General features: G+C 40.5%; 1 protein-coding gene across 7 annotated transcripts in view; it reads left to right on the top strand.

Annotated features, from left to right (window-relative positions):
- The window catches only part of Gabra5 (gamma-aminobutyric acid type A receptor subunit alpha 5), a 112979-nt gene extending 87567 nt beyond the window's left edge, over positions 1–25412 (top strand). For 6 of the 7 annotated variants that reach the window (XM_017589075.3, XM_017589074.3, XM_039109851.2 and 3 more), the window contains 2 exons: positions 13083–13294; positions 24179–25412. In XM_017589075.3, coding sequence (XP_017444564.1) covers positions 13083–13294; positions 24179–24484 — 518 coding nt within the window. In that variant the 3' untranslated portion in view covers positions 24485–25412. The remainder of the gene's footprint in view (positions 1–13082; positions 13295–24178) is intronic. The other variant, NM_017295.2, reaches the window with a different exon arrangement.
- Positions 25413–27826: the final 2414 nt, after the last annotated feature.

The raw sequence follows: 27826 nt of genomic DNA, 5'->3' as shown, positions 1-27826 counted from the left end.
AGGAGCTTAGGATGTACTGTACAGCACCATGCTGTTTTTAATTCTTCCAAACATCTGTTTCGTAGAACACTCTGTGTTTGTTCTGAGAGCCAGGTGTTTAGGTTTAAGACACGGGAGCAGTTAGGATATAATCTCCTCTCTTGGTAGTATTTGGAGGCTGGAAGCTTTAGGTGATGGAGCCTAGTAAGTTAGGCCATTAGGGGTTTTGCTTTGAAGAGAAAATGACTCTGACTCTTACTTCTTATCCACCACCAAGTGAAACACTTTGATCCTTTCCGTGCTCCTGTCATGCCTAGGTGTTCTACCTTGGGCTCTAAATCAACAGAAGCAACTGGCCTTAAATTAAAATCCCCAAAATGTAAACCAAAGCAAACCTTTTCTCTTTTTAATTATCTCACATATTTTGTGACAGTAACCGGAAGCTGAATAATATACTGTGCTTCTATTATTGCTTATTCATTGTGACCTTGGAAATAAATGGAGCAATGAGCTAAGCCTTGAATATTAAGAAGTAGGAGGCAGGAGGGAGTGGGTGGGTGGGTGGGGAGGGGAGCACCCTCATGGAAACAGGGGGAGAGGCAATGGGATAGGTGGTTTCCAGAGGGGAAACTGGGAAAGGGGATAAGATTCGAAATGTAAATAAAGAACATACCCAATTAAAAAAAAAAGAAATAGGATTTCCCTTTGAATGAGAATTTAGGGAATATCTGTGTGCTTGATTATTATTTCAAGTTTTGAAAACCTTTCCTCACTAGAAGATTTTTTGAAGATTTTAAATTATAAGCATCCCTCCCTTTCTCCCTCCTGCCTCTGCTCCTCCCTCTGTTCCACTGGAGGTCAAACTGAAATCCTTAGGACCATCAAGCAAGTAATTTACCACCAACTACACTCCTAGGCTGGGCACAGTAGTCTTTTCCCCATGCTTATCAGGTATTTGTTTTTGAATTTTCACATAGTTCCCTTTACAATATGCGTACTACTTTAAGATCTTCAACAAAATACAGTTATTCCATTGTATGTACATTAGTGCATTGCACTCCACATGGTAGTAGCAAAACAGACTTTCAGCCCTCTGTGACTATAGGCACTGCATCCTCAGATTCAGAGAACCTCAGGTAGAAAATACTTGAAATAACATCGATGCTGTACTAAACATACACAAACTATTTGTCTTCCTGTTATTTCCTGAAAATACGGTACAGGAACTCTTTACTTGATGATCACATTATATAAGGTATTGTAAGGAATGTAGCTATGGGTCATTATATGTAAGAGACAGCCTGAAGATTCTATGCAACAGGTGTGCTATTTTTATATAAGCGACTCAAATGTTTATGGGCTTTGGAATCTGATGTGGTCCCTGAACCTATCCTTAACAGAAGCTAAATTGTGACTAGTGAGTGACTTTTCCTGGGAGGTATGACAAATGCCTGTTTATGCCAGTTGAGATACCAAAAAATTTATTCCATCCACGTCTACCTTGATAAACCAATGTGTTTATCATGGTAACTTATAGGATCATAGGTTGTGGTTTACGTACAGGAATAAACTAATGACACAGGAGAGCCTCATCCCTGGCAGCATGCAGGAAGTTCCATACTTAGTCTACCTTTCCTGACAATCACCATTTGCTTATATAACCTCAAGGAAGGGCCTTGGGACTCTCATAAGCTTCTTGTTTGTCTGTCTCTTTCTTCCTTTAAGCTTCCTGAGACTGTTAAGTTTCCAGGGCAACTTCCAGAGTTATATGGGCTTCCCAGAAATGAGTGTTTCAATTCAGAGGAAATAGCTATGTATCGATGCTATTGAAGAACAATCTGAAAAAACATCATTTGTGTCCCTAAGACACAGCAGAATCTAGCTTAGGAGATTCTTTGCCTTAGTGCATTTGACTGTCTCCCATCTTGAAGCTCACTGCACTAGTCAGCTTTTTAAAAAAAATTTATTGGATATATTTTTTATTTACATTTCAAATGTTATTCCCTTTCCCCTTTTCCTGTCCTCCTCCTCCTCCCCCTCTTCAAGGGTATTTCCTTCCCCATCCACCCCCATTCCAACCTCCCCAATATTCCCCTACAGTGAGGGTCCAACGTTGGCAGGACCTAAGGGCTTCTCCTTCCTTTGGTGCCCAACAAGGCCAGCCTTTGCTACATATGCAGTTGAAGTCATGAGTCAGTCCACGTATAGTCTCTGGGTCGTAGTTTAGTCTCTGTGAGCTCTGGTTGGTTGGCATTGTTGTTCTTGGGGTTACAAGCCCCTTCAGCTCTTTCAATCTTTTCTCAAATTCCTCCGACAGGGGTCTCGTTTGCAGTTCACTGGTTTGCTGCAAGCATTCGCCTCTGTATTTGACAAGTTCTGGATGTGTCTCTCAGGAGAGATCTATATCCAGTTCCTGTCAGCATGCACTTCTTAGCTTCATAAATCTTATCTAGTTTTGGTGGCTGTATATATATGAGCCACAGGTGGGGCAGGCTCTGAATGGCCATTCCTTCAGTCTCTGCTCCAAACTTTGCCTCCATATCTCCTCCTATGAATATTTTTGTTACCCAATTTAAGGAGTGAAGCAACCATGCTTTGGTCGTCCTTCTTGAGCCTCATGTGGTCTGTATCTTGGGTAAATCGAGCTTTTGGGCTAATATCCACTTACCAGTGAGTACATACCATAAGTGTTTTTCTGTGAGTGGATTTTCTCACTCAGGATGATATTTTCTAGTTCAATCCATTTGCCTATGAATTTCATGAACTCATTGTTTTTGATAGCTGAGTAGTACTCCATTGGGTAGATGTACCAATTTTTCTGTATCCATTCCTCTGTTGAAGGGCATTTGGTTTATAAATAAGGCTGGTATGAACATAGTGGAGCATGTGTCTTTGTTGTATGTTGGAGCATCTTTTGGGTATATGCCCAGGAGAGGTATAGCTGGTTCCTCAGGTAGTGCAATGTCCAATATTCTGAGGAACCTCCAGACTGATTTCCAGAGTGCTTTTACCAGTTTGCAATCCCACCAACAATGGAGGACTGTTCCTCTTTCTCCACATCCTCACCAGCATCTGTTGTCACTTAAGTTTTTGATCTTAGCCATTCTGACTGGTGTGAGGTGGAATCTCAGGATTGTTTTGATTTGCATTCCCCTAATGACTAAGGATGTTGAGCATTTCTTCAGGTGCTTCTCAGCCATTCAATATTTCTCAGCTGAGAATTCTTTGTTTAGCTCTGTACCCCATTTTTTTTTATTTTCTTTTTTTTTTGTTTTTTTTTGTTTTTTTTTTTTTATTAACTTGAGTATTTCTTATATACATTTCGAGTGTTATTCCCTTTCCCGGTTTCCGGGCAAACATCCCCCTCCCCCCTCCCCTTCCTTATGGGTGTTCCCCTCCCAACCCTCCCCCCATTGCCGCCCTCCCCCCATAGACTAGTTCACTGGGGGTTCAGTCTTAGCAGGACCCAGGGCTTCCCCTTCCACTGGTGCTCTTACTAGGATATTCATTGCTACCTATGGGGTCAGAGTCCAGGGTCAGTCCATGTATAGTCTTTAGGTAGTGGCTTAGTCCCTGGAAGCTCTGGTTGCTTGGCATTGTTGTACTTTTGGGGTCTCGAGCCCCTTCAAGCTCTTCCAGTTCTTTCTCTGATTCCTTCAATAGGGGACCTATTCTCAGTTCAGTGGTTTGCTGCTGGCATTCGCCTCTATATTTGCTGTATTCTGGCTGTGTCTCTCAGGAGCGATCTACATCCAGCTCCTGTCGGTCTGCACTTCTTTGCTTCATCCATCTTGTCTAATTGGGTGGCTGTATATGTATGGGCCACATGTGGGGCAGGCTCTGAATGGGTGTTCCTTCAGTCTCTGTTTTAAACTTTGCCTCTCCCTTCCCTGCCAAGGGTATTCTTTTTCCTCATTTAAAGAAGGAGTGAAGCATTCACATTTTGATCATCCGTCTTGAGTTTCGTTTGTTCTAGGGATCTAGGGTAATTCAAGCATTTGGGCTAATAGCCACTTATCAATGAGTGCATACCATGTATGTCTTTCTGTGATTGGGTTAGCTCACTCAGGATGATATTTTCCAGTTCCATTCATTTGCCTATGAATTTCATAAACTCGTTGTTTTTGATAGCTGAGTAATATTCCATTGTGTAGATGTACCACATTTTCTGTATCCATTCCTCTGTTGGAGGGCATCTGGGTTCTTTCCATTTTCTGGCTATTATAAATAAGGCTGCGATGAACATAGTGGAGCACGTGTCTCTTTTATATGTTGAGGCATCTTTTGGGTATATGCCCAAGAGAGGTATAGCTGGATCCTCAGGCAGTTCAATGTCCAATTTTCTGAGGAACCTCCAGAATGATTTCCAGAATGGTTTTACCAGTCTGCAATCCCACCAACAATGGAGGAGTGTTCCTCTTTCTCCACATCCTCGCCAGCATCTGCTGTCACCTGAGTTTTTGATCTTAGCCAATCGCACTGGTGTGAGGTGAAATCTCAGGGTTGTTTTGATTTGCATTTCCCTTATGACTAAAGATGTTGAACATTTCTTTAGGTGTTTTTCCGCCATTCGGCATTCCTCAGCTGTGAATTCTTTGTTTAGCTCTGAACCCCATTTTTTAATAGGGTTATTTGTTTCCCTGCGGTCTAACTTCTTGAGTTCTTTGTATATTTTGGATATAAGGCCTCTATCTGTTGTAGGATTGGTAAAGATCTTTTCCCAATCTGTTGGTTGCCGTTTTGTCCTAACCACAGTGTCCTTTGCATTACAGAAGCTTTGCAGTTTTATGAGATCCCATATGTCGATTCTTGATCTTAGAGCATAAGCCATTGGTGTTTTGTTCAGGAAGTTTTTTCCAGTGCCCATGTGTTCCAGATGCTTCCCTAGTTTTTCTTCTATTAGTTTGAGTGTGTCTGGTTTGATGTGGAGGTCCTTGATCCACTTGGACTTAAGCATTGTACAGGGTGATAAGCATGGATCGATCTGCATTCTTCTACATGTTGCCCTCCAGTTGAACCAGCACCATTTGCTGAAAATGCTATCTTTTTTCCATTGGATGGTTTTGGCTCCTTTGTCAAAAATCAAGTGACCATAGGTGTGTGGGTTCATTTCTGGGTCTTCAATTCTATTCCATTGGTCTATCTGTCTGTCTCTGTACCAATACCATGCAGTTTTTATCACTATTGCTCTGTAATACTGCTTGAGTTCAGGGATACTGATTCCCCCTGAAGTCCTTTTATTGTTGAGGATAGCTTTAGCTATCCTGGGTTTTTTGTTATTCTAGAAGAATTTGCAAATTGTTCTGTCTAACTCTTTGAAGAATTGGATTGGTATTTTGATGGGGATTGCATTGAATCTGTAGATTGCTTTTGGTAAAATGGCCATTTTTACTATATTAATCCTGCCAATCCATGAGCATGGGAGATCTTTCCATCTTCTGAGGTCTTCTTCAATTTCTTTCCTCAGTGTCTTGAAGTTCTTATTGTACAGATCTTTTACTTGCTTGGTTAAAGTCACACCGAGGTACTTTATATTATTTGGGTCTATTATGAAGGGTGTCGTTTCCCTAATTTCTTTCTCGGCTTGTTTCTCTTTTGTAGAGAGGAAGGCAACTGATTTATTTGAGTTAATTTTATACCCAGCCACTTTGCTGAAGTTGTTTATCAGCTTTAGTAGTTCTCTGGTGGAACTTTTGGGATCACTTAAATATACTATCATGTCATCTGCAAATAGTGATATTTTGACCTCTTCTTTTCCGATCTGTATCCCTTTGATCTCCTTTTGTTGTCTGATTGCTCTGGCTAGAACTTCAAGAACTATATTGAATAAGTAGGGAGAGAGTGGGCAGCCTTGTCTAGTCCCTGATTTTAGTGGGATTGCTTCAAGTTTCTCTCCATTTAGTTTAATGTTAGCAACTGGTTTGCTGTATATGGCTTTTACTATGTTTAGGTATGGGCCTTGAATTCCTATTCTTTCCAGGACTTTTATCATGAAGGGGTGTTGAATTTTGTCAAATGCTTTCTCAGCATCTAATGAAATGATCATGTGGTTCTGTTCTTTCAGTTTGTTTATATAATGGATCACGTTGATGGTTTTCCGTATATTAAACCATACCTGCATGCCTGGGATGAAGCCTACTTGATCATGGTGGATGATTGTTTTGATGTGCTCTTGAATTCGGTTTGCCAGAATTTTGTTGAGTATTTTTGCATCGATATTCATAAGGGAAATTGGTCTGAAGTTCTCTTTCTTTGTTGTGTCTTTGTGTGGTTTAGGTATAAGAGTAATTGTGGCTTCGTAGAAGGAATTCGGTAGGGCTCCATCTGTTTCAATTTTGTGGCATAATTTGGATAAAATTGGTATGAGGTCTTCTATGAAGGTTTGATAGAATTCTGCACTAAACCCGTCTGGGCCTGGGCTCTTTTTGGTTGGGAGACCTTTAATGACTGCTTCTATTTCCTTAGGAGTTATGGGGTTGTTTAACTGGTTTATCTGTTCCTGATTTAACTTCGATACCTGGTATCTGTCTAGGAAATTGTCCATTTCCTGAAGATTTTCAAATTTTGTTGAATATAGGTTTTTATAGTAAGATCTGATGATTTTTTGAATTTCCTCCGAATCTGTAGTTATGTCTCCCTTTTCATTTCTGATTTTGTTAATTTGGACACACTCTCTGTGTCCTCTCGTTAGTCTGGCTAAGGGTTTATCTATCTTGTTGATTTTCTCAAAGAACCAACTTTTGGTTCTGTTGATTCTTTCTATGGTCCTTTTTGTTTCTACTTGGTTGATTTCAGCTCTGAGTTTGATTATTTCCTGCCTTCTACTCCTCCTGGGTGTATTTGCTTCTTTTTGTTCTAGAGCTTTTAGGTGTGCTGTCAAGCTGCTGACATATGCTCTTTCCTGTTTCTTTCTGCAGGCACTCAGCGCTATGAGTTTTCCTCTTAGCACAGCTTTCATTGTGTCCCATAAGTTTGAGTATGTTGTATCTTCATTTTCATTAAATTCTAAAAAGTTTTTAATTTCTTTCTTTATTTCTTCCTTGACCAGGTTATCATTGAGTAGAGCATTGTTCAATTTCCACGTATATGTGGGCATTCTTCCCTTATTGTTATTGAAGACCAGTTTTAGGCCGTGGTGGTCCGATAGCACGCATGGGATTATTTCTATCTTTCTGTACCTGTTGAGGCCCGTTTTTTGACCAATTATATGGTCAATTTTGGAGAAAGTACCATGAGGAGCTGAGAAGAAGGTATATCCTTTTGCTTTAGGATAGAATGTTCTATAAATATCCGTTAAGTCCATTTGGCTCATGACTTCTCTTAGTCTGTCAACATCACTGTTTAATTTCTGTTTCCATGATCTGTCCATTGATGAGAGTGGGGTGTTGAAATCTCCCACTATTATTGTGTGAGGTGCAATGTGTGTTTTGAGCTTTAGTAAGGTTTCTTTTACGTATGTAGGTGCCCTTGTATTTGGGGCATAGATATTTAGGATTGAGAGTTCATCTTGGTTGATTTTTCCTTTGATGAATATGAAGTGTCCTTCCTTATCTTTTTTGATGACTTTTAGTTGGAAATTGATTTTATTTGATATTAGAATGGCTACTCCAGCTTGCTTCTTCTGACCATTTGCTTGGAAAGTTGTTTTCCAGCCTTTCACTCTGAGGTAGTGTCTGTCTTTGTCTCTGAGGTGTGTTTCCTGTAGGCAGCAGAATGCAGGGTCCTCGTTGCGTATCCAGTTTGTTAATCTATGTCTTTTTATTGGGGAGTTGAGGCCATTGATATTGAGAGATATTAAGGAATAGTGATTATTGCTTCCCGTTATATTCATATTTGGATGTGAGGTTATGTTTGTGTGCTTTCATTCTCTTTGTTTTGTTGCCAAGACGATTAGTTTCTTGCTTCTTCTCGGGTATAGCTTGCCTCCTTATGTTGGGCTTTACCATTTATTATCCTTTGTAGTGCTGGATTTGTAGAAAGATATTGTGTAAATTTGGTTTTGTCATGGAATATCTTGGTTTCTCCATCAATGTTAATTGAGAGTTTTGCTGGATACAGTAACCTGGGCTGGCATTTGTGTTCTCTTAGGGTCTGTATGACATCAGTCCAGGATCTTCTGGCCTTCATAGTTTCTGGCGAGAAGTCTGGTGTGATTCTGATAGGTCTCCCTTTATATGTTACTTGACCTTTTTCCCTTACTGCTTTTAATATTCTTTCTTTATTTTGTGCGTTTGGTGTTTTGACAATTATGTGACGGGAGGTGTTTCTTTTCTGGTCCAATCTATTTGGAGTTCTGTAGGCTTCTTGTATGTCTATGGGTATCTCTTTTTTTAGGTTAGGGAAGTTTTCTTCTATGATTTTGTTGAAGATATTTACTGGTCCTTTGAGCTGGGAGTCTTCACTCTCTTCTATACCTATTATCCTCAGGTTTGATCTTCTCATTGAGTCCTGGATTTCCTGTATGTTTTGGACCAGTAGCTTTTTCTGCTTTACATTATCTTTGACAGTTGAGTCAATGGTTTCTATGGAATCTTGTGCTCCTGAGATTCTCTCTTCCATCTCTTGTATTCTGTTGGTGAAGCTTGTATCTACAGCTCCTTGTCTCTTCTTTTGGTTTTCTATATCCAGGGTTGTTTCCATGTGTTCTTTCTTGATTGCTTCTATTTCCATTTTTAATTCCTTCAACTGTTTGATTGTGTTTTCCTGGAATTCTTTCAGGGATTTTTGCGATTCCTCTCTGTAGGCTTTTACTTGTTTATTAATGTTTTCCTGTGCTTCCCTAAGTGTGTTCATGTCTTTCTTGAAGTCCTCCAGCATCATGATCAAATATGATTTTGAAACTAGATCTTGCTTTTCTGGTGTGTTTGGATATTCCATGTTTGTTTTGGTGGGAGAATTGGGCTCCGATGATGGCATGTAGTCTTGGTTTCTGTTGCTTGGGTTCCTGCGCTTGCCTCTCGCCATCAGATTATCTCTAGTGTTACTTTGTTCTGCTATTTCTGACAGTGGCTAGACTGTCCTATAAGCCTGTGTGTCAGGAGTGCTGTAGACCTGTTTTCCTCTCTTTCAGTCAGTTATGGGGACAGAGTGTTCTGCTTTCGGGCGTGTAGTTTTTCCTCTCTACAGGTCTTCAGCTGTTCCTGTGGGCCTGTGTCTTGAGTTCACCAGGCAGCTTTCTTGCAGCAGAAAATTTGGTCTTACCTGTGGTCCCGAGGCTCTGGTTTGCTCGTGGGGTGCTGCCCAGGGGCTCTCTGCAGCGGCAGCAACCAGGAAGACCTGTGCCGCCCCTTCCGGGAGCTTCAGTGCACCAGGGTTCCAGATGGTCTTTGGCTTTTTCCTCTGGCGTCCGAGATGTGTGTGCAGGGAGCAGTCTCTTCTGGTTTCCCAGGCTTGTCTGCCTCTCTGAAGGTTTAGCTCTCCCTCCCACGGGATTTGGGTGCAGAGAACTGTTTATCCGGTCTGTTTCCTTCAGGGTCCGGCGGTGTCTCTGGCAGGGGTCCTGCCGCTCCCCCACGGGAGCCCAGAGGCCTTATACTGTTTCCTCTTGGGCCAGGGATGTGGGCAGGGGTGAGCAGTGTTGATGGTCTCTTCTGCTCTGCAGCCTCAGGAGTGCCCACCTGACCAGGCGGTTGGGTCTCTCTCTCACCGGGTCTGGGAGCAGAGAGCTGCTGCGGGCCGGGATCCGCGGGTGTGTACCCCATTTTTAATAGGATTATTTTGCTATCTGGAGTCTAACTTCTTTAGTTTTTTTTTTTTTTTTGTATATTTTGGATATTAGCCCTCTATCAGATGTAGTATTGGTAGAGATTTTTTTCTAATCTGTTGGTTGCTGTTTTGTCCTAATGACAGTGTCCTTTGCCTTACAGAAACTTTGCAGTTTTATGAGGTCCCATTTGTTGATTCTTGATTTTAGAGCATAAGTCATTGGTGTTTTGTTCAGGAAATTTTCCCCAGTGCCCATGTCATTGAGACTCTTCCCCACTTTTCTTTTATTAGTTTGAGTGTATCAGGTTTGATGTGTAGGTCCTTGATTTTTTTTTTGTGAAAAAGTCTTTATTTTAAGAAAAAAATTTAGTTAACAAAAAATTTAACAAGTTTCACTTAGCAAAATACACCCAAAAGGAAATCACAGTACAAAGAAAGCTTTAAGTCAAGGCCTCACCAATTCCTACAGTATTAGTATTGTGTCTCAATTCTCAAAACTAACTTTTAAAAAGCTTAAACTTAACCTAAAGATTTTAAATGAAAATATAAACTAGAATGAACATGAGAAATGCTTCTCTTTGCATCAGGGATCTAGCACCTTGAGTTCTCCAGAAAAGTACATGCCCCCAGTGTGTTCACTGTGGTGTGCTGAAAGATCCACTCAACATACTTAAACTACTTAACTCAGATATCATCACTCTTAAGTATACTACCAAAAATGTTAATTGAGAAAAGCGGAAGAAAATAGTTTTTAGTTTACTCAATATTACATGCTAGAAGAAAAGTTTGCATGAGAAACACTGAAGAGGTAATTTTTTAATCCAGATTTCACAAACTCATGGTGCAAAGTGGGTCCCCCAGCTTCCTCTAGAGTTATAAACTGCTCTTGACTGTTTATTGGCTGCCTGTGAAATTTTCTGATTGAAATAACCCAAATGTTCCTACATTTGGAATTTTAAGCTTTGTACAAGGCAATAAGAATGAGTTGATTTGGATTCTTCTACACGTTGACCTCCAGTTGAACCAGCACCATCTTTTTTTTTTCCATTGGATGATTTTAGCTCCTTTGTCAAAGATCAAGTGATCAAAGGTGTGTGGGTTCATTTCTGAGTCTTCAATTCTATCCCACTGATCTAACCGGGGTTATCCAATCTTAAAAGAAGAAATATCCATTTTTGCTCAGAGTTTTAGAGATATTTTACTGTGAAGTCATTTGTCTGTTTGTTTTGGGCCTGTGGTAAAGCAACACATCATGATAAGCATTCACCTCATGGCCAGTATACATGAGAAAAAGTGAGGTAGACAGACAGATGGATAGACAGACAAAGACAGAGGCAAAGGCAGTGATAGAAAAAGGTATAGCCATAGAGAGGCTAGAAGACAAAAAGGAGAGAGACAAACACAGCCTGGATCCTAACATCCCTTTTTGGTTATGACCCTCCCTGTGACTGGAAAACTATATGACACTCTCCACCACCTGGAGCTGCAGAACTAGCCTTTAACACTAGGGGTGTTGGGCTGTCACCTGCCTGAACCACAGCACTCTATTCCCAGTTGAGAAGGGATGTTAAGGGCAATTTGCAGATCTTTTGTGACTACAGAGGCTCATTTTTTGCTTGCTGTGAAATACAGTTCACACAGAAGTTCTACATCCAGTTTTCCTTCCACAATAGGAAAGCATTTGCATGCACCTTATCTTGATGAGAGTATGTAAGAAGCCCAAGAGCCCTGGGCATCCCTGCTCATCACTCTACTCCCAACTAAGTTCCTTACCATGATTCAATGTAGAATTTATATCAAGGTGTGGAGATTGACTCATGGCCAGGAGGCACTCACTCACCAAGTCGATGGGCCTAATGAACTAGAGAGTGGACATTTATTAGTTAGGTAAATGAAAGTATGGACAACACTGCCTGTGATTGTCTATTTCCTCTCGAGGTTCTCTGCACATGTTCAAATGTTAAATGACCTGAGTAGAGGCCTATTTGAGTGTCTATACTCAGCTATGTACTCAGCATAAGTCACTGACTGTTAAGAAAAATCAAAATATAAAACCAAAGTGACTCCTTAGGCATTCATTCCACATAGTTCCATGTTCTGTGAGTTGTAGGTCTCCCCGATGCTGGACCACCATTGGCTCCTAGTGCTCCATGTGTTACTGGTTGCCCATGGCCTCTCTAAGAGTTCTACCAGCAGCTGGCTTGGAAACAGTGTTGCAGTCTCAGGAGGGTAGGATCCTAAGATTAAGAGGCTGGCAGGATTGGTTTATCTCTGGAGCTTGTGGAGGAAACTCTCATCCAGGAGTCTACTCTTGCCTTTGGTGGGTCTAGGGCTTATGGCTGCACATTCCTGGGTTTCCTGTGTGTGCATGTTAACTGAGAATTTCCTCTTTTAAACACTATCAGTCACAATGAATTAAGGAGCACATAGTCTGCTGATGTCATTACTTCTTAAGAGCCTAGTTCCTTTTAATCTTAATCACAATCTTAAACTGTTGAGATTCAGACTTCAGTGTGCCAAGTTGACGAACATCACAGTTCAAGACATAACAGGGACATTCCTGACACATCCCAAACACAGGTCCATGTTCACCGAAGTGTGTAAAAAGAGCCACTGTGTAGACTGCAAGAGTCCCCCAGTCCTGACTCCAGAGATGGGTCATTTCGTCACATGATGGGAGGTTGAGTATATTGCAAGTGCTTAGAAATCTCCAGCTTTCCTGCATGGTGAACATAGCACAGTCTTCTAAAAAATAGTATAGACCAGAGGCTGAAGCTTGGCTGATAACACACAAATCTTCCAATTTAAAGACATGTATCCTCCCAGCCGAACAACTGCAGTGCTTCTCTAGAGCCACAACAGGTTCAAGGATATTGCCCCTGCTTAGAAGAGAAGGTCTCATCCTGCTGCTCAGGCATCGCCAATGTCTCTTTATGGTCAATGCACCAGAAAGGAACACACTGCACCATTCTGTCTCAGCGCACTGCTTACAAAGTACTCAGTAAGTCTCTATGAAGCACTCTGCTAAGTCTTGTGTGAAGGTCACTGCACTCTTCATGTGTTCTTGCCTTAGTCCCACGGAGTCAAACCACTCATCCAAACAGGTACCAACAATTTTCCCAACCTGTCCAAAGAAAGCTGGTATAGTTATATAGAAATCAGACTACAATCCATGCTCTTCTTAATTTTTATTATAGAAGATGAAGACAGTGGGGGAAATTAGATAAGCAATGTTTTCACTGCAGAAAATATGATAACCACAGGGACATTCAGGGAGAAAGGAATTAGATAAGGATAAAGAAAAGGGCCTATGTTCTGTCATATTTCGGAAGGGAGTTCTGGGAAGGGGCACTGATCTCTTTTCTCATGTTGTATTCTGCCCTCTCCTCGTCGAGTAGGAGTGACCACAGTGCTGACCATGACAACCCTCAGCATCAGTGCCCGGAATTCGCTGCCCAAAGTGGCCTATGCCACAGCCATGGACTGGTTCATTGCTGTCTGCTATGCATTTGTCTTCTCTGCCCTGATTGAATTTGCCACAGTCAACTACTTTACAAAGAGAGGATGGGCCTGGGATGGCAAGAAGGCCTTGGAAGCAGCTAAAATCAAGGTAAGGGATGGCTTATTATGCTCCTTTTAGGGTCCATTGAGAGGAAAATGGGTCTAATTCTGGATCCAAATATTCAACTGGGCATTTCTCTTTCAGTCTCTCCCTCTAGAATGATCTTCCTTCTTACCTGCAAGGCTCTTTACAGGGTCTTAGAGATGGTCTAAGTTATTTTAAATCAATTTCGTTCAAGTAAAAGGTCTGGTGTTCACTGCATGGTTTGAACTTACTTTTATTCAAACTGACCAGTTTTGCAGAAACAATCCTCTCCAGAGATAATGTGTCTAGGATTTAGCCTCAGTTCACATTGCAGTATGTTCTTTTATCCCTAGGTCATGGATTATATCTTGTTTGAGGTAGCCATCATGTCTCAAAGAGGGTGGACAGCATAATGAATGTTATCTCATCAGCCAAACTGACCCAGTGCTTCTAGGGAATGATTCAGCCGACTCAGCTATGAGCATGCATAGTAGTGTGTGATGTCACACATTCACGTGATCTTTCATTACATGCTTCATACATGATTTCACCCAAATGTAAGGAACAATTGAGGAATAGTAATGTGTGATGTCACATATTCACGTGATCTTTCATTGCATGCTTCATACATGATTTCACCCAAATGTAAGGAACAATTGAGGAAAAGAAGCAGCACAAGGTCCTGAGCTGAATCACTTCCACAGAGATGAGAAAATGTGCAGGCACAGAAAATAAAACCACAGATAATGACCCACTAGTTACTCTATGCTCAGAACAGACATTTAAGTAAGTCCTTTGAACTGAGAGGTGAGGTCAGTGCTTTCAGGGAAAGATTGAAAGGAAATCTTTATCCTTTGTGAAATAAGTCCAAGGAAAATCTAAACTGAGTCATCCATGAATAGAGTTAGATGTGCTGAACCACACCAGCTGGCAAACCTGTGCACTTCCATCCCGTGGAGTTTATTTGGTTTTACCCCATGGTGTCTGGGTCAGCCCTTGCTTGTCTGAGATTGCATATCTTATTCTGACCTTGCCATGGACTGCCTCTTTTCCAAGTCCATTCCCCATGCCCTATGCTACTCACAGAGTCACACATTCAAGTCCAGTTGGCTGTATGATAGGACAGGGTGACAGGAACTGGGAGAGAGAAGGCTGGCAATAGGACCCCTGCTTAGAGGTGTAGCACGGCCTAATAGCTAAGTTCTCTCTACTCAAAGTGGAAGTTTGTGAAAATAGGCTAACACTGAGCTTCTTCCTGCAAGTTATCACCAGGTGGTCTTTTAGTGTGCAGGCAGCCACAAGCATCTATCTCCTAGTAATATATTAGGTGGGCTGGGGCTCACCCCATCTTTCTACACTATCTATGTTTCTTCCCCACAAAAAACCTTGACTCCCTTGGCTTCCCCTTCTAAGCCTAAAGTTTAGTGACATCACTTAAAGTCTGCCTGTCTATCATATTTTTCCCCATGCCTGTTGTTTCTTCACAGTGCCTATCTGAGTTTGTTTTCAGGGTTTGGGGAGACACAAATGATTTGGCTGCTGAAGATGATCTGTGGGGTGCTGGAGAAACATTTGTAGAAACAGGATGTTCTTGAACTGTTTCAGACTCCATGTAACTGTTCTTTTCTAGGTCTGTGGGGCAAAAGAAAGTAACATAGCTTGACAAATCACTCTCACAGTGTGACCCACTGGTCAGCCATATGGGACACCAAGATGATGAATTGTTCCCCAGTGCTGTGCCCTACCCCAGTTCTGGAAAGGCTCTTTGTGTGGTGGTACCATTAGAATGCTATTGGCAGATCACACACTCTGTCAGACTCACTGACTAAGTGAGAACAAACATTTTGTTGGGAATCTGTTATTGTGATCATCACTAGAAGTGGAGAAAACTTTTCTTATATTTTTTTTTGAGAAAAATTTTAGAACTCAGAAAACTCTCCATTGTTTCATGCCTATCCCCAAGAATGGAGGAAGAAGGTAAGACAGAGATGGTGACACTCTGTGTGTAGGCTTAGCAGAGCCTCAGATAATCCATACTCTGAAGCAATCAGAGCACTTGCTATGGAAGTGATGCTTCTGCCTCACTGGCTAATATGTGAGTGCTGAGTGACATTCTTCATGGGGAATCATGAACAAACATCACTCATCCAAGACAGGGAATTGACTACCAATAACTGTAAAACACAACACAGTGAACTCATGAGTTAGACTGGGGGTCATAGGAATATAAGTGAGGAGTTACTTATAGGAGCACAACTGACTCAAATGCAGCTGAATTTCCAAAGCCAATGGATCACAAAACTGAAGAACACTGTACAAACTGCAGACACCTCAACAGCCTGAGGGGTGTCCATTCCAGTTAGCTCAGTTTGCTGGAGTCTTGTCTGAAGAGCCTGACTGTTCTAGGTGGTTCGTGTGATCTGATTCTTGACAAGGCAGCTTGTCTTGTCTGAGAGTGACTCTTGGCAATATTTCCACCTTATATATATTTGGGAGAGGTGGGGCTGGTGAACCTGGTCAGCTTCAGGGACTTCCTGGAGTTATTTTGGGTTGTTTGCTTCCTAAGCTCCAGTAACTTCTGGCTTGCCCTCCCTGTAAGCATGCTGTTGTCTTAATGAGAGAACTCCAACATGGAAGGTTTAAATCTCTCAAGAAAACTATTACACAGCCAGGGGTCTGCATTCTAGGGACAATTGTGGCTAGAGAGGGTCAGGTAGCTTTCTATGGCTGATGCTGTTTTTGAAGGAGCTGACTGCTGGCTTTTGTTGATGATAACTGGACAGCAAACACTTTCTGGAAGAGGGATCCATGGGGATCTCTATGTGAGGCACTCCCACCTGAACCTTACTGTGTCTTGTGCTATTTCTGCCCTCTCTTCATGCTCATCTCCCCTAGTTCAAAGCTCATGTCAGCATAAAGGACAGGATGTTCATCTTTCCATGTCTGCAGGTCCCAAATCTTTGATACAACTAACTGCAGTTCAAAATGTTGGAGAAAAATATTAGGTATGTACTGCACAAGAACAGAATTCGATTTTTGGTCATTCACTAAGCAATACAAAAAGAACAAGTATTTACACAGTGTTAACTTGCATTAGGTATTAGAAGTCATTTAAAGCATGTGGGAGAATGCCCTCAGGCAATGGGCAAACACACAGTGAGCTATTTTATATATGATTCTTGGGTAACATCTGATCTTCATAAATGTGTGCCTATTGAGGGAATTTTTTTCCTATTGTGTTCTTTCCCTGATTCTCAAAGATGAAAATTGTTTAGAGTAGTTAGTCACACTTACTAATATTCTGGAAGGCTGCCATGAAGCCCATCTGCCCTCCCATAGTCTCTAGGGGTCGCATACTCCTTGCATCTGGCTCAGCACCTGGTTTTCGTTTATTCTCACTTGCACCTCCCTCCTTCTGCTCTCTTTTTGTTTTCTTTCCATATCTTTCCTGGCTGACATGTTTTCCATAATAGCAATGATGCTTTATTTAAATTTTATTTAATAGGATGACATTATATTAATAATGCAAATGAAATGAGAATTAAACTAATATTTTATTAGGCATGTTTTCAAGCATACAGTATTGCTTAAAATGTTTCTGCTGGTAATATTTTACTATGTTTTTTTTACAACAATCTATGCACCATTTCTAGCTATTCATCATTATGCCTAGTATCCATCCACTCATCAACCAATCTATTTATCATCTGTCATCTATCCAACCATCTATTATCCATGTGTCCATTTATGATCCGTACACTATTATCTTTACACTGATCTATTTTTCATCAATCACCCATTTTATTTTTTAATTTTATTTTTCTTGGATATTTGATGTATTTACATTTCAAATGTTATCTCCTTTCCCCCTCTCCTATATCTCCTCCTCCCTTCCCCTACTTCTATGAGGATGCTCCCACTCCCACCCACCCACTTTAGCCTCAATGCCCTGGCATTACCCTACATTGGAGAAAAGAGCATTCATAGGACCAAGGGCTTCTCCTCCTATTGATACTGGGCAATGCCATCCTCTGCTACGTATGTGCTGGAGCCTTTGTTCCCTCCATGCATACTTATTGGTTGGTGGTTTAGTCCCTGGGAGCTCTGGTGGGGGTCTTGTTGATTGATATTCTTGTTCTTCCTATGGGGTTGCAAACCCTTTCAGCTCCTTCAGGCTTTTCTCTAACTCCCCCACTGGAGTCCCCTTGTTCAGTCTAATGGTTAGCTGCAATCATTTTCATCTGTATCACTAAGGCTCTGGCAGAGCTTCTTAGGAGACACCCATATCTGGCTCTTGTCAGCAAGCACTTCTTGTGACCAGTAATAGTGACTGGATTTGATAGCTGCATACAGCATGGATACCCAGGTGGGGCAGTCTCTCGATGACTTTTTCTTTAGTCCCTGCTCAACACTCTATATTTCCTCTCATGAGTATTTTGTTCTCCCTACTAAGAAGGAATGGAGAATTCACATTTTGGTCTTCCTTCTTGAGCTTCATATGATCGATGAATTTTTTTCTTAGGTATTCCAAGCTTTTGGGCTAATCCCCTTATCAGTGAGTGCATACCATGTGTGTTCTTTTGTGATTGGGTTACCTCACTCAAGATATTTCCTAGTTCCATCCACTTACCTAAGAACTTCATGCAATCATTGTTTTTAATAGCTGAGTAGTACTCCATTGTGTAAATGTATCATATTTTCTGTTTCCATTTCTCTATCGAGGGACATCTGGCTTCTTTCCAGCTTCTGGCTACTATAAATAAGGCTGCTATGAACATAGTGGAGCATGGGTCTTTGTTATATGTTGGACCGTCTTTGGGTATATGCCCAGGAGTGGTATCTTAGTTAGGGTTTTATTGCTGTGAACAGATACCATGATCAATGCAAGTTTTATAAAGGACAACATTTAATTGGGGCTGACTTACAGGTTCAGAGGTTCAGTCCATTATCATCAAGGCGGGAGGATGGTAACATCCAGGCAGGCATGGTGCAGGAGGAGCTGAATTCTACATCTTCATCCGAAGGAAGCCAGGAACAGCCTCAGCATACCCAGGCAGCTAGGAAGAGGATCTCCAAGCCCACCCTCACAGTGACACACTTCCTCCTACAAGGTCACACCTTCTAATAGTGCCACTCCCTGGGCAAAGCATATACAAACCATCACATTCTACTCCCTGGCCTCCATAGGCTTGTTCAAACACCTGAGTCTATGGAGGCCATCCATACCTAAACATAGCATAATAAAAAAGTACATTTAGTTCAACTTCCAAAGTCCCTATAGTCTATAGCAGTTTCAACAAAAACTGTCCAAAGTTCAGTCTCTTCCAAGATCCATCTAATCACTTAACTGTAATCCCCAAGTTATGACAGGCAACCAGCTAGGCTTCACGAAAAGCCTCTCCTAGGCTCTCTTCATCGTGCCAAGCCTCAGCTCCTTTGCCTGACCCCTTCAGTCCTGGGCCATCAATTGCAACTGAGGGTGCATCTTCACCAATGACCTTCCATGGTCTCTCACAGTACCCAGCTTCAGCTGCTCTTTATAACACCTTCATGCCTTCAAAAACAGTACCACCTGGGTGACTCTGACACATTACCAAGTCCAGTCACAGCACAAGGTACAACCTTGGCATCTCTGGAACACAGTGCTCAGAAAACCCTTCCCAGAAGATTTCACCTCAGTGATGCTGATTTCTTTCTTAGCTCCAGCTAACCAGCATCAATTGTCCCAGTAGTCTCCTTCTCTTCTTGAATATAAAGCCAGAGACACAGGGCTAAAACTGCTGAGTTCTGCTGCTTGTAGGAGCTGGAACATGGTCCCCTTGTTCTATTACATTATCCCTAGCTTCCTCTTTTCCACCCCTTCACTGTCTAAGGTTGGCTGTTAGGATCTTGCTTTGTAGACTGACCTTGAATGTAGAGACCTGTATGCCAGTTTCCTGGGATTAAAGGTGCATACTAAGTTGCCTGGAGCTAATTTAGCTGGGTGGGATCTTGCTGCAAGGTCCTCACTTCCTTAATTAATATCCTTGAACACAGGATTCAGCTCCATTTTACTTCTGGGTGTCCCTTTAATACTTGAACCATGTATTTTGTATTTTTCCTTTTTCAACTTCCCTTTCTTCATTAAAATGCTCTTCATGAGTCTTAACCAGAGAACAAAATCTATGATGGGTGTTTTTGAGACTTCCTTTGTCAATTTAATTAATCTGAGTCTTTTCACCTTAGCCTCAGGCAGACTTCAGACAAGGTCCAAAAGCAGCCACATTCTTCACCAAAATACCACAAATACAGTCTTTAAAGAACATACCAAAATTCTTCTCCTCTGAAACCTCTTGGGCCAGACTTGCACAATTCAAGTCACCCTCAGTAATAAACACTTATGCATTCCTACTAAGATAGCCCATTAAGCCCCATTTAAAGCCTTCCACTGCTTTCCAAATCCAAAGTCTCCAAATCCACATTCTTCCAAATGAAAGCATGGTCAGGCCTATCACAGCAACACTTTGGTACTGACTTCTAGGGACTTAGTTAGGGTCTTATTGCTGTGAACAGATACCATGACCAATGTAAGTTTTATAAAGGACAACATTCAATTGGGGCTGGCTTACAGGTTCAGTGGTTCAATCCATTATCACCAAGGTGGGAGGATGGCAGCATCCAGGCAGGCTTGGTACAGGAGGAACTGAGTTCTACATCTTCATCCAAAGGAAGCCAGGAACATCCTCAGCATACCCAGGAAGCTAGGAGGAGGGTCTCCAAGCTCACCCCCACAGTGACACACTTCCTCTTACAAGGCCACACCTTCTAAGAGTGCTGCTCACTGGGCCAAGCATATGCAAACCATCACAAGTAGTATAGCTGGGTCCTCAGGTAGTATTAGGTCCAATTTTCTGAGGAACTGCCAAACTGATTTCCACATTGGTAGTACCAGCTTACAATCCCACTAACAATGGAGGAGTGTTCCTATTTCTCCACATCCACACCAGGATCTACTTTCACCTGAGATTTTGATCTTGGCCATTCTGACTGATGTGAGGTGGTTTCTCAGGGTCATTTTGATTTGCATTTCCCTGATGACTAAGGATGTTCAATATTTCTTTAGGTGCTTCTCAGCAATTCAGTATTTGTCAGTTGACAATTCTTTGTTTAGCTCTGTCCCCATTTCTTAATAGGATTATTTGATTCTCTGAAGTCTAACTTCTTCAGTTCTTTGTATATACACTAGATATTAGCCTTCTATTGGATGTACAATTGGTAAATACCTTTTCCCAATCTGTTGGTTGCCATTTTGTCCTCATGACAGTGTCCTTTGCCTTACAGAAGCTTTGCAATTTTATGAGGTCCCATTTGTCTATGGTCTTAGAGCATGAGCCATTGGTGTTCTATTCAGGAAATTTTCCCCTGTGTCCATGTGTTCAAGGCACGTTCCTACTTTCTGTATTAGTTTGAGTGTATCTTGTTTTATGTGGAGGTTCTTGATCCACTTTGACTTGAGCTTTGTACAAAGAGATAAAAATCTGATAATTTTTTTAAATTCCTCAGTTTCTGTTGTTATGTCTCTTTTCATTTCTAATTTTATTAATTTGGATACTGTTTCTATACCCTCTGGTTAGTCTGGATAAGAGTTTATCTATCTTGTTGATTTTCTCAAAGCTCCTGGTTTTCTTGATTCTCTTTATAGTTCTTTTGTTTTCCTCTTGATTGATTTAGATCTAAGTTTGATTATTTCTCCTTTGACTACGTTATCATTGAGTAGAGCATTGTTCAATTTCCATGTGTATGCGGGCTTTCTGTTATTTTTGTTATTATTGAAGACCAGCCTTAGTCCATGGTGATCTGATAGGATGCATGGGATTATTTCAAACTTCTTGTTTCTATGAGGTCTGTTTTGTGACCAATTAATTATATGGTCAATTTTGGAGAAGGTTCCATAATGTGCTGAGAAGAAGGTTTATTCTTTTGTTTTAGGATAAAATGTTCTATAGATGTCTCTTAATTCCATTTAGTTCATAAATTCTGCTAGTTTTACTGTGTCTCTGTTTAGTTTCTGTTTCCCCAATCTGTCCATTGATGAGAGTGATTAGAGTGGTGTCTTGAAGCCTCCTACTATAATTTTGTATGGTTCAATGTATGCTTTTAGTTTTAGAACTTTTTTATTAATGTGGTTGCCCTTGCATTTGGTGAATAGATGTATAGAATGGGGTGTACATCTTGGTAGATTTTTCCTTTGATGAGTATGAAGTGTCAGTCCTTATCTTTTTGATAACTTTTGATTGAAAGTCAATTTTATTCAATATTGGAATGGCCATCCCAGCTTGTTTCTTGGGTCCATTTGCTTGTAAAATTTTTTCCCTGCCTTTTACTCTTAGGTAGTGCCTGTCTTTATCACTGAGGTATGTAGCCTGTATGCAGCAAAATGCTGGGTCCTGCTTCTGTTAGTTTATGTATTTTTATTGGGCAATTGAGTCTATTGTTGTTTAGAAAAATTAAAGAATAGTGATTGTTTTCTGTTATTTTTTGTCGTTAGAGGTAGAATTATATTTGTGTGGCTATCTTCTTTTGGGTTTGTTGAATTACTTTCTTGCTTTTTCCAGGGAGTAGTTTCCCTCCTTGCGTTGGAGTTTTCTATCTATTATTCTTTGTAGGGCTGGATTTGTGGAAATATTTTGGGTAAATTTAATTTTGTCATGGAATATCTTAGTTTCACCATCTATAGTAATTGATAGTTTTGCTGGATATAGTAGCCTGGATTGGTATTTATGTTTTCTTAGAGTTTGTATGACAGTTGTCTTAGAGTTTGTATCTGTCCAGAATCTTCTGTCTTTCATAGTCTGTGCTGAGAAGTCTAGTATAATTATCATAGGTCAGTCTGTATATATTACTTGACCTTTTCCCCTTACTGCTTTTAATATTTTTTCTTAGTTTTGTATATTTTGTCTTTTGACTATTATGTGATGGGAGGAATTTCTTTTCTGGTCCAATCTGTTTTGAGTTATGTAGGCTCCTTGTATGTTCATGGGCATCTCTTTCTTTAGGTTAGGGGAGTTTTCTTCTATAGTTTTATTGAAGATATTTACTGGCCCTTTAAGTTGGGATTCTTCATGCTCTTCTAAACATATTATTCTTAGGTTTGGTTTTCTCATTGTGTCTGGATTTGCTGGTATTTTGGATTAGGAGCTTTTTGCTTTTGTGTTTTCTTCGACTATTGTGTGTTTTCTATGGTATCTTCTGCCCCTGAGATTCTCTCTCTAATCTCCTGTATTCTATTGGTGATGTTTGTGTCTATGTTTCCTTATCTCTTTCCTAGCTTTTCTATCTCCAGGGTTTTTTTTTCTTTGTGATTTCTTTATTGTTTCTATTTCCCTTTTTAGATTCTGGATGATTTTGTTCAATTTCTTCACCTGTTTGGTTGTGTTTTCCTATAACTCTAAAAGGGATTTTTGTGTTTTTTCTTTAAGGGCTTCTACTTGTTTGCCTGTGTTGTCCTGTATTTCTTCAAGGGAGTTATTATGTCCTTCTTAAAGTCCTCTATTATCATCATGATATGTGATTTTAAATCCAAATCTTGCTTTTCTGGTGTTTTGGGATATCCATTTGCTTTGGTGGGAGAATTGAGTTTTGGTGATGCCAACTAGTCTTGGTTTCTGTTGCTTATGTTCTTGTGCTTGCCTCTCACCATCTGGTTATCTCTGATGTTAGTTGGTCTTGCTGTTTCTGACTGGAGGTTGTTGCTCATCTGGGCTTGTGAGCTCTTAGCAGAACAGCTCTCTTCAGGCAAGTTTTGGGTCCAAGAGCTGTGGCTCAGCCCCAGCTCTGGTTGCAAATGGAGACCAGAAAGGCCCTGTCCTAGGCCGACCTGTGGCTCTTGCACCTGTGTGCTCCTTGTATGTCTCTCTTGGACAGTCAACAGAGAAAAAGAGGGGTCCCACCTGTGGGCTGTGGACTTAGAGAAAGGGTCCTCCTGGTAGACCAGTTCTCTGTAGGCAAGTTTTGTGTTCGAGGACTGTGGAACCCCATTTTAAATTTTATGCATATCAAAACAAGTTTCATGCACATCATTCACCAGAGTTCAGTGTAATTTATTATTATTTTATTCCTTTGGAGGAAAATTTATCCAACATAAAATACACAAGCATTAGGCATGTTTTTGTTGAGTTCCTGCAAGCACACACTCTTTTGCCCCTCAAATCTCTATCATATCATTAACAATTAGGAAATTTAATACATCTCTTTCTCAACAGCTCCTGTCCTCACCACTCTAAATGTTATTATGGTTCTGAGTTTTTCACATAAACTTCATTCACTGTTCTAGAGTTCCATATATAATTAAAACAAACAAACCAGCAAACCAAAAAACAAGACAGTGTGCACAAGACCTTTGTTGGATCCAGAATCTCAGAATTGGAGACTGCACATATGCCCATCAAAAGAATATAATTATACATTCTGAAAAGAAATGACACTCAACAATACAAGATATTTTCATTGTGCTGTTGCAAACAGTGACATGGCTGATTCCCGGGAGCCCTTTTTGAGATACACCTTGCAGTAAGGACTACTTACTGTAGGCAGCATTTTAAATTATTCTCCTTTTAATTGTTCTCTAACAGTCATTCTCTAGAATATTTTTTATAGCAAACTGCATACAATATTCACTCCCAAGGGCATACCTGTGATGATTGTTACTGTGATCTTAATTCAGTTTACAATAGGTTCCTGAGAAATACCAAATACTAACATCAAAGACTCTTGTTCATCCACACTTACCTGCTGTGGGATTCTAGACTTACAAGAGGCTTGTCTTCTCCCAGGGATGAGTTCATGTTCATTGTCTTTTCTGAAGAAAGGCTGTGAGACCTTATCCAGGAGCTGAAAGATGACTTGTCTTTACCTTATTATATTTTGCAGAAAAAAGAACGTGAACTCATACTAAATAAGTCAACAAATGCTTTTACAACTGGGAAGTTGACCCATCCTCCAAACATCCCAAAGGAGCAGCTTCCAGGCGGGACTGGGAATGCTGTGGGTACAGCCTCAATCAGAGCATCTGAGGAGAAGACTTCTGAGAGTAAAAAGACCTACAACAGCATCAGCAAGATCGACAAAATGTCCCGGATTGTGTTCCCCATTTTGTTTGGCACTTTCAATCTAGTTTACTGGGCAACATATTTGAATAGGGAGCCCGTGATAAAAGGGGCTACCTCTCCAAAGTAAGACAGGAAACCATACTTGCACAGAAATGAACCTGAGGAGAGGTCAAGCTCACAGAGACTATTTGGGCGCTGTCTTTCAGGAAATTTTGCATGTTTAATAATATGTACAAATAATATTGCCTTGATGTTTCTATGTGTAACTTCAATGTTTCAAGGATGTCCCCTTAATAAACCAAGCAAATGGCCTTCTACAACAACGGGAGGCAATGACTGACTCTCAGATGCTCAGCGTCCTAACATCAATAGTTTACAAACAAGATAAGTATATTTTTAACTGTTCTGAGTATATGACGTTTTTATACTTCGAATGCCATTTCGTACCATTTTTCCCAGCCAACAGAACATTTTAGGGAATCCCTGTGATGACCACTTGACAGGTGAAAAAGCAAAGATCCTCGGGTACACAAAGTCCATGAAGAGCAAACTGTGGACATTTAAGTCCAGTACGAATTGCCTTTAACAATTCTTCTTGTTCTGAAATTAGAAAAATACTGCATGAACTGACATTAAGAAGTAGAATAAGCAAACATTTATGCAGACAAATTTAATGACAAGCCCATAGTGTCTTAGATTAGTAGATCAAATAATTCCCCAAGGAAAAGAAATCAACTGATTCAAAATTAATTTTGTTGTTTTTTGTGAAAAATGAATTTATTTCTCACCCCGCCCCAACACCTTTACAACCTTAATAATGACCAAGAAAGCAAAATCTTAAAACCTTAAAGCAACAAGGCCTTGGTCTTTGGTGGTGGTATTCTGTGGCCATTGTTTCTGGACCCTGGGTCCTCTTGCTGCTGCTTCAGCGCTGAGAAATTGTAATTGAGTTATTTTCTGTTTTATTTCCCTGTACATATTTCATGATTGGATTATCGCTCTGTTAGCTTTTGTATATGAATCTTAAATGTTCATTAAAAAAATGTAAAACTGCACTGATCTCATGTCATGTAATTTATAATTTAGATTCAAGTTTTGATTAACTAAGTCACTAAAAAAGGTGTAAGATGATCTCATATGAACTTGCTTGGGGAAAAAAATCCCAATCAAAGAGAGTTAAAACCTAGTGGGAGACCCCTAGTCTTCCAATATAATTATGCAGAAGAATGTTTAGAGAGGATACTCTTGATATAGCAAGGGTAAAAAGATACAGTCAGTGTATCTTCCTACCACGATCTCCATGTATTTCCCTCAGCATATTTCCAGTGTTTTCTATAGACATCAGGACTACAGATCCAGACCTTACAACTCCTTTATGGTCCTGATGACAGCTGTTTCTGGCTTTGTGTCCTTCATTTTCAGTCAGATGATTGCAGGACCTGGCCATACAACCTCTCTTATGGCTCTGGTGACTACTGGTTCTGGTCATCATTCTCTTTTAAGGGGCAGATGAATGCTGGTCCAAGCTCTGCACCTGATTTCAATTGTTCATCAATAGTCAGACAGAGTAGAGCAACTGGCGCACATACTTACTGCTGTAATAAATAATAATAATGTTCAGCAAGCACTTTCCTGACACAACCATCTCACCGGCGCCTCTACTATTCCTTCTACAACAATGCTCAGTGTCTCATAAAAAGAATGACAGGCTACTCTAAAATGTTAAGGAGGCATTTCCCTGAAATATGGCGATGGGATCTGCAGCATGACATGTTTCCATTACAACTCAGTGTGAAAGTCCCCCAGGAAAACCAGAGCTAAGATTCAGGATGGAGCCTGATTTTCATTACTTTTTTCATTGTGGATTGGTATCCTCTCCTCAATGCTCCGCATCACACTGCAGTTGTAAGAAGTTGGAAGAGGAATGTTAAAGTGTTTACATGTGTTAACGCCCATCCTGGACCGCTTACTCCCAATAGATAGTGACACCTTCTTCACCAGGTTGTAGTGAATTTCTTAAGGTGTGGCTTTTGCACAAAAGTCCTTGCTGAGCATCCTGGAGACTGCCCATTTTATGCTGCTGAATACCTGATGAATATTTAACAAAAATAATCACATTGTTTTCCATTCCCTGATTTTTGTGTTGTAGACATTGACAGAGTTTGTTATTTTTAATGAGAACATAATAAAGAATCACCTTGGGGGAATGATGACAAGGCAAGCAATAACATTTCTGAAGATAATTATAAATTAGACTGCTCTACTTTTAGAGAAGAATATTTAAATGCATCTTTTTTTACATCACCACAATATAAAAGAGGCTGTTCTTAACAGTCCACAATCAGTTCTTTGTATGTCCTTTCTTATGAGTCTAAAGGTCTATCTAGAGCTAGCTGTGATATTGACATTAAAGTATGCGTTTGCTCTTAATGATTTTGTTTACCTGCTTGAGCAGTAACTAAAATTGTCCAGCAAATGCAATCTGTTGAAGATAGGAAAGAGGCTGTGAACCACTCATCCATTGTTTTGATTCTACCTGAGAAATTGCACTGCATTTCTCGCTCAGGATAAGGTAAGAGAAAGAGCAGCAAATAGAAAAATTCTACCTTATAAACAGTATTACTGCAACCCAGAGTCATTAACTCTTTGCCTTAAAGCCTACAGACAGTGAGGCATAAACACGGCCTCTATTTCTGTGTCTCACAGTTCCTAAGCCTGAGTTCATGACACCTTCAAACTCCTTCATGTGGGTGATGTTTTAGAATCAAACGTGACCTAAGATGAAAGCATTGATTCCAGGGCCTGGGTAAATGATTATACATTAAATATGTCTTAGATATTTTTCTCACTGAAAACATACCCAGTCATACTTTCTTTCTTAGATCTGTGGTTCTGCGATGTCACAAACTTAATGCCCTGTTTAGTGTAGCACTCCTATCAAAAATAAAACAGAGAGAGGCAAAGAGTACTGAAAGGAGAAAAAGAGGAAGGAAGGGAGAGAGAGAGAGAGAGAGAGAGAGAGAGAGAGAGAGAGAGAGAGAGAGAGGAGAGAATTTCACTGAATGAGATATGGGAGACCTGATGTCTTTCATTGGATTGTTCTTTCCAGAGCTCTAGTGTGGATGATTATGGTGATGCTACAGGAGCAGCTTTCTCAAGGAAAACAATGATGTCATAGAGCATTTAATCAACATTAGCCTCTATCATAGGACCTAGTCTCAAAGCAAAAGAACCCTTTCTTTGAGAATTTGGAAATGATACAGTTTTCTCCGTCTTTTAAAAAAATTTAAAAACTAGTCTTAATGCCTTTTTCTTTTAAACCCATGGAAGATTCTAGGAGTTAGAGGGGGTGGAGGATACCAGGAGATCATGGGCCACTGAATCAACTAAGCAGGGCTCATATGGGCTTACAGAGGCTGAGGTGGAAAGCACAGGGCCTACATGGGGCCTGTACCAGAGTACATGCTAT

This window comes from Rattus norvegicus, chromosome 1 (assembly GCF_036323735.1).
Source record: "Rattus norvegicus strain BN/NHsdMcwi chromosome 1, GRCr8, whole genome shotgun sequence".
NCBI lineage: Eukaryota > Metazoa > Chordata > Mammalia > Rodentia > Muridae > Rattus > Rattus norvegicus.
This window is presented reverse-complemented; position numbering and strand designations above follow the sequence as displayed.